Source organism: Octodon degus, unplaced genomic scaffold (assembly GCF_000260255.1).
Source record: "Octodon degus isolate 3935 unplaced genomic scaffold, OctDeg1.0 scaffold00164, whole genome shotgun sequence".
NCBI classification, from domain to species: Eukaryota; Metazoa; Chordata; class Mammalia; order Rodentia; family Octodontidae; genus Octodon; species Octodon degus.
The window spans coordinates 5,487,545-5,495,444 of NW_004524740.1; the positions used below are offsets into that span (position 1 = coordinate 5,487,545).

The 7,900-nt window shown below is 36.3% G+C and overlaps 1 protein-coding gene across 2 annotated transcripts in view; it reads left to right on the forward strand.

Moving 5' to 3' along the window:
- Trim37 (tripartite motif containing 37) overlaps positions 1–7,900 on the forward strand; it is a 121,360-nt gene that overhangs the window by 102,554 nt on the left and 10,906 nt on the right. Inside the window, exons 19-20 of one of the 2 annotated variants that reach the window (XM_023703115.1) lie at positions 938–1,048; positions 4,543–4,621. In XM_023703115.1, coding sequence (XP_023558883.1) covers positions 938–1,048; positions 4,543–4,621 — 190 coding nt within the window. Of the gene's footprint in view, positions 1–937; positions 1,049–4,542; positions 5,752–7,900 lie in introns of those variants that run through there. The other variant, XM_023703114.1, reaches the window with a different exon arrangement.

A 7,900-nucleotide genomic window follows, 5' to 3' on the forward strand; every position in this document is an offset into this window, starting at 1 on the left:
ACACAGACAGACATAAATTAACATTATGCAGGGGCTAGGATTTTATCTCTGTTTAACTCCCTGTGGTGACTCCAGAGCTTACTCTTTCCCACCCCTGTCCTTAAATGAGTGCTAAGAATTTCATCTCAGACACTCAGTGAGGACAGCTGTAGTCTGTCTTCTACTGGTGTTCATCTTTCTTTGTTTGACACCTGTAACACCCCACACACAAACACACACAGTACTGGAGGTTGAACCCAGGACCTTTGTACCAAGCTACAACCCTAGTGCCCTCACTCCCTTTTAATTTTGAGACAGTATCTTGCTAAGTCACTATATTGCTTACCTTGCCTCAGCCTCCCAGCATGTTGGGATTACAAATGTGTGCTACCATGCCCAGACCCTATTGTCTTTTACTGTTTGGATCTGGCTTACTATGAATCAAGATTAGGAGAAGAAAAAAAAAAAAGATGAGAAGAATTTCTGCTTTTTCTGATGACTTGAAAAAAAGTGATTTGGAAAAAATATTCTCAGTCCAATGGAATTAATACTGGTTTCAGATTTTAACTTTAAAAATGTGGTACTTAGCCAGGCATGGTGGTACATGTTGATAATCCCAGCATTTGGAAGCCTGAGGCAGGAAGAGTGCGGTAAATTCGAGGCCAGCCCGGCTACATAGTGAGTTCAGGATTAGCCCCAACTAATACCACAACCCTGGTTCAAAACAACCAAACAAAAACATAAAAATGGTGGTGCTCAATTTTGAATTTTGAGAATAAAAACAAAACCACTGCTCTAAACTAAAGAGAATTGAGATTTATGTGGCTGTTTTCTTTGTTTGGTTTGGTTTGTTGACTTGTTAGCATTCAGTGTAGAAATCTCAAGTTAATAGATAAGCTGTCCTTTCCATTTTACTTGCAGTAGTTTCTTGTCAGAAACATGATCTCTTTTCTTCCAGGAATGAGCAGTGACAGTGACATTGAATGTGACACTGAGAATGAAGATCAGGAAGAACATGCCACCATGGGCGGATTTAATGACTCTTTCATGGTGCAGCCCCCAGATGAAGGTGCAACATGCAATGTCATTTTACACAGATTAACAAAACCATCCTTGCTGCCTCTTTTTCTTGTGCTGCTGCTGCTTCTACTTCTCTGCTCTGCTACTTTTGCTTCGTTTGCTTATTTTTTTTTAAAAGTATATTCATTTGTGAAACAAGATTCTTTGATAAACTCTATGGTGAGTACTAAAGAAAATGAATAGGTAGTGTTTGACTTGGTTAGACAGCCAGTGAGTACCACTTCCACAGCCTGTTCTTATAAAGCCTGTGACCTGAGAATGGATTTAAATTATGAAGAGTTGTAAGAAATGAAGAATTTTTAACAGATACAATTTGTGACTTGTAATGTTAAATATATACTATCTGTCTGCCAACAAGGTTTAAGCTATTTGATTTGTTTTCCTTTTTTTAGATTATTTTTTCTAACTTACTGTAATTTTTTTTTTTTTTTTTTTTTTTTTTTTTTGATGCTGGGAATCAAATTCGCGACCGTGTGCTTTGCCACACAGGCACTTATACCACTGAGCTTTATCCCCAGCCCCTGTAATAACTTAGATTTCTTAGAAATTTATGCAGATTATGAACTCATCAGTTTTTTATTCTTATTTTTTTGCGGTTGAGTTTGGGAATTTACTTGTGCTGACACACTACCAGCAAACTGCAACTCAAGACTGGAATCATCAGTTTTTATTCCTTTTCCCCCAAGAAATTTTTTAGGGAAAAGAAATCACCATGGGAAACTTTTGTTGTTGTTGTTCTGTGTTTATTTGGAATTCCTTTTCTGAAATGAGGCAGTATTTTTTAGGTTTTTGTTGTTGTTGTTTTTGTTTTTGGCAGAACCAGGCATTGGACTCAGGCCCTTGCACTTTGCCAGGGAAGCACTTATTCTACTGAGCCATCTCCCTGGCCCCAGTATTTTTTAGTTTTGTATTATGCTTTACTTTTGTTTATCATTTGAAATTTTTTATGACATCTTAGTATTCTGTCATATGGGTAGATGCCATAGCCATTTCACTGTGAAACACTTTTCTAAAATGCAGATTAAACCATAAAATAATATGAAATTAGAGAAAATACTAAGTCACTTAGGAGCCTAAACAACTGGTCTGACCATTCCGTTACAAGATTTCCTGGAATGACAACATTGTCAGGGGGCTGGGGAGATGGCTCAGTAGAATAAGGGCAAGGGCCTAAGTTCAATCCCTGGTTCCGCAAAAAACAAACAAAACGTTGTCAGGGTTATACTAATTTTTTTGTTGTTGTTGTTGTTTTGTTTTTTGTTCTTTTATGTATTCCACTAATGCACTAGTATCTTTTTCAATCCAGAATCAAGCCATGTGATGATTTGTAAGTATTAAGGCACTTCTAATAATTTCCTCTGCTTCTAAAAGAAGCATCCAGATTTGGGGCAAGTTATTTTAAGTGCTGGTTGGGTTTTTCTTTTTTTTTTTTCTTTTTTAAAAATAATTTTATTGAGAAACAAATAGCAACGAGACAGTTTCAAAACCGATTACTAGCACAGTTTCAATAATTAATACATTGCATATTGTTGTCTTAGTGGTTATTCATTGTACAAGATACAGACATAATATCCTGTTGAACAGGCTGTTTCTAACCCAAGTGAGTTGTCATTTGTTAGATATCTGAAAATCACATAGTGTGTGATAATATCTAATGTAGAAGTTATAATTTTGAGACTCATACTCCATCTCCATCTGTATGAGACATGGTATTAAGGGAAGACTAGGAGAACAGAAAATAATTATCTTTAGTCCAGCTTCAGAAAATTGCACATGTACTACTTGAAATATTTATTTAGTTTTGAAATATATTTATTTAGTTTTTCGCCTCCATATATCTTTTTCCCTCCTATCTTCAGCATTTTTTTGGTATTAGCTAGCTAACTTCCTTTAGCTTTAGTATTTCTAGTTACACAGTTTCTTTTTTTTTTTTAATTTTTCAACAAATAATACACTGCATTATATTCTTCTTAGTGGTTAATTGCTGTACAAGATGCGGACTTGTGATCCTATTTACAAACACCATTAGAACAAATCATTCTATTCATTAACAGAATGTAACTATATATCTATCCCAACCACTTTGAATACACAGATACAAAATGGACATTCATCTGTATACCCATTTTTTCTAAGTTCTGTTATTGAATATTATAGGTGTGTAAACTCAGCAAAATATTCTAAAAGAGTCCAGTAGCCCATAATAGCATTGGGTCTTCTGTTTAACTGGCAATGTCAGAAATTATTGACCTGAGTCCCCCACAGCTCAACAGCATGGCTTTATTTCTTATAATTTCGTCTTCATACTTTTCTGCTGGATGGTTAAGACCGGGTAAAGCAGGACCTATGCAACAAGAGTTGTAGCTTTTGGGTCTGAGAAGGTCAGTGAAATGCCCTCAGGATTTGTCCTGAGATCCTGTACCTCAGATTGCAGAACCTTTATCAGTGCAGCCATGTAGATGAGTCACGGCCAATGCTTGGCCAATGTGCTCTCTGTGAAAGCCTGAGAGAGTATCTTCTCCCCATGTGACTCTCCTTAGGCCCACTCTATGTCATCGATCACTTTCCTCTTTGGCCCCATAATCTTCTTGATCAGAAAATTTGGGACACTACCGAGGTACATGACGTTACAGTACAAGTTCTCATATGTCCTGAGTCTTAATTGACCTTAGAAGGCTAGGGCCAAAATGTTGGCTTTCCTTGTAGCCCTCCTTTTTCTCTAATTTTGGTCTGCAAACTTAGGTTGTTAACCATCCAGAAGAAAAGCTTATTGTTATTATCAAACGATTTGGGCTATCAATCTTAACCTCACTATCTCACTGCATTTCAAACATCTTAGGCATAATAAGGAACAGGTATTTTTCATCAAGTATTGATATGTTGAACTTTAAGTCCCTACAGAATATGATAAAAAAACATTTAAAAATTAGATTATATTTTAAAAAATAGGATAAAGAATTCTATGCTTCTCATGTTTGCACATAAGTCCAAAAATCTCACCATATACAACCTTGAAGCAGGACAGTCCCACAATATTCCTTTTCCTGTCTCTTGCTTTCCTTCACCACCGCCTTCTTCTTGAACATCCATCGGACCTGGGCTAGGACTGGGTCTCGGGTTTTTCCATATTTTCATGTGTACTTTAATTGGGTTTGAAAAGTATTTTATGTTCATAGTGTGGGTCTTGAGTGTTTATCAACTTTCTTGTTTTTTGTTCAGCTGCCCCCTCAGTGTCCTTAGGGAACAAAAGTCAGGCAGTGCCTTCAGCTTCTATTTGTGGATGTCTGTTACACATTTTGCTTTTTCTCCTTCATTTTCCCTTTGTGTTTGCTTACATGTGACTCAAATAATAACCCTGTATACCTTTACCATTTGAATAACACATTTAGTAAGATTGTCTAAAGGCTTGTGAAAGAAAATATACATTCTGGTGTCCGCTTATGATTTTTTAAATTTTTGTCTTTTTTTTTTTTTTTTTCTTAGATTCTCATTCTAGTTTTCCTGATGGTGAACAAGTAGACACTGAAAATCTCCACTTCGGGACTGATGAAAACAGTGGAAGGTAATTGCCAGATGGACTTACAAGCTACCTTGACCCTGAAATTTGTTGTAGTTGGTGCTCAAATTTGTTATTAATCAGATAATCATATTTGGTCCTGTTTTGTCATCATCTGTATCTATAGTAGTAATTCAGAAACGATTACAAAGCACGATTCTACTATAAGATAATAGGACATGGGAAAAAATTGACAGTGTGGGAAGATTCTTTCTAATGTAGTAAAGTACTAGCATAGTTTTAGCAAATCAGTACCTTTACAGAAGACCATTTGTATTCTACCGCAGAAGGCCAGCTAACTGCCAGAAAGTGTACCTGAGAGGCATGTGGTAACCTGTTCATTGCGGGTGCTCTTCTGTCTTTGGCTAGATACTCAGTTGTGTTTAAGTAACTATCTTAATCTTTTGGGTTTTAATCACAATTTATAGTTTCATTAGGGCCTATACATTAGTGAACAAAAAAACTAGCTATTGATTCTGTCATATAGAAATTGTACATGAATAACCAAAGTAACACTAAACTATATCTCCTTTTTGGAGTACATTGACAGACTAAAATTTATTTATTTGCCTTTCCTCTTGTTCAAGTGCAGGCACACTGTTTAGTGGCACATAATCTTTTGGCAAATGTAATTTAAAATGAATTAACATACATTGGTTATGTTCCTGGTCATATGTAAGATTATTTTAAAATTTTTCATGTTTTTTTCTGCCTCATAAAACACAACCATAGTACAACAAATAATTTAAAATTGTCTTTTCTTTATTTTCATTAGTTGTATATTGATGTTGGTGTCCATAAAGACTCATATTACATCAGGCTTACATCAGAATGAAACTGTGATATGTGAGGTTTTCTTTCATATTCATAAGTAATCTCCACTTGGAAATCGTCAAACCTTACCATTGTGCTCCTGCTTTTGTTTGAGCTGCTATATATTTGTGAAAATTACACTGAAAGTTGACCAAGAGACTATTAAAAAAGCATGAATAACTATATGTACATGTGGGCATTGCATCAGCTTGTATTTTACTTACTATTGTTCATTTTTCATGTCTGATGTCTTGCTTGAATGCTGTGATGCATAGTCTACTTATTTTCAAAGTAGTTTTCACTTTTTGTTAATAAAAGTAACTTGAGAAAATACGCCTCTGAAGTTTATTAAAAAAACAGGGACTAGAAAACTTTTTTTTTATTCTGTTACTTGTTGTGCCTGTTTAACAATATAGACAAGGTCATTTTGTGAAGGGGGGTGATAGGCTTCTATGATCATAATAACCTCAAATACCAAAAGATTTCTTCTTAGATGCTAACTTTTTTTTTCATTTTTCTTTTTGAGGCAGGCTTTCACTGTGCAGTTAAAGTTGCCCTTGATCACTCCATAGCCCACACTGGCCTCAAACTCACATGATCCTCCTGCCTCAGTCTCTTGAATGCTGGGATTATTGGCATCTACCACTATGCCTGGCCATAGATGATAACCTATAGTTGAGATTTGTTAAATTTTAGTAGTGGAATATAATTCTTTCCCTAATTGCTAGCCAACCTATATATGAAGTCTGTACCTACCCAGTTGTTTTGTAAAAACAGAGTGTTAAGTTACCAGCACTGGCCTCAAACTCCTGGGTTCCAGTGACCCTTCTGCCTCTGTCTTCTGAGTTACTGGGACTACATAGATGGGCTTGCTGCATTGTGCCAGCAGTATACCCATTTATTTGGTGAGGACAAATATGTAGCTGCTATCCTTCGCGCTTGCAGCAGCATGCTTACTTCAGCTATGCTAGATTTTAGGTAGCTGTGAGAGAGGGAAGAGGTAGAATCACTTGCTCTACTTCACTTACCCTACCTGTGTGCCTAATAGTGTTCACCATTTCCTCCCTGTCCCTTTTTTTTGCTGGAAGACCTAGTTTCTGCTAATCTCTATTATCTTGCTTTTCTAGTGTGTTTTCAATCTTAATTCCTACAAAATTTATTTTTAATAGTTTATTGTTGTTTTCCATGCTGGGGGTTGAATCAGGAGCCTCACATATGCTAGGCAAGAGCTTTACCATTGAGCTACATCTCCAGCCCTTAATGGGTTTTCTTTTAGGCCTAAAGCACAGTGGTAATGTTTGTATAGGGCACAAGCATATGATCTTTGGACAGCTTACCACTTGGGTCATTGAATTTTTCAGTACCATTTTAGATGGATGAGTTGTATATAAATATGCAAGAGGGTCACTGGAACTCATCCATTTGGCATATGAACCTGAACTTCTGGGAAGTCATCTGATTCTCTTTGTTTAAAAACAGGGATGGGATGGATTGTTGGTGTAGTGCTTCTAGACAGCACGTCACACAGGACCCCAACTCATCATTCCTATACCTAGTCATTTAAAATGTAAAGATTGTACTATGTTTTAACTTTTGAGATAATTGTAGATTTGCACACGTTGGAAAAATTGTGAGTTTCCTTTCATCCTTTGCCCAGCTTCTCCTTTTTAAAATATCTTACACAACCATAGAACAATGAGCAAAATTAATTTAGTCTTAGTTGCAGTACTGTTAACTACAGAATTTGCCTGGACTTCACCAGTTGTTTCTCTAATGGCTTTTCCCACTTGGGGACTCAGGTCAAGCATTCCACATTACATTTTGTTGTATCTTTCTTACTATACTGCAGTCTATGGTAGTTTCTCAGTTTTCCTTGCTTTCATGACTCTGATTTTTTTTTTAAAGGACAAGTTTATCTTATAGAATGCTCTTTTTGGTTTTTTTGGGTTTGCTTGTATTCACTTGCGATGGTGTATTGATAAGGCTGTGGCAGAGGCATTGTGCCCTTCTTAGAGTCATGTCGGGGCATATGATGTTGACATTTACTTTCGGCAGCGTTAACCTTAATTACTTGGTTAAGGTGATATCTTCCAGAATTTCCTATTTTTTCTTTCTTTCTTTTTTTAATAATTACTAAATGCAGTATTTGGAACAGATAACTTCAGGACACCACAGGTATCCTGCTTCTATTCAATTATTAGCTACTAAGTTTTACACCCATTAGTATTTCTTGTCATACAGTGATTATTACTGCAGTATTCTAACAGTAACTTTTTTCGGGGGGTTATGATAGCCTTTTACGAATGTTTATTGTGATCACTCTCATTCTGGGAAGTTGGTACATGTACTTGACATATCTTAATTTTTCTTTCATCCCCTTCCCTCGCCTCCCTCTTCTAATTTTCTAGTTCTCTAGTTACTACTACTGCTACCACCACCACCACCACCACCACCACCACCACCACCACCACC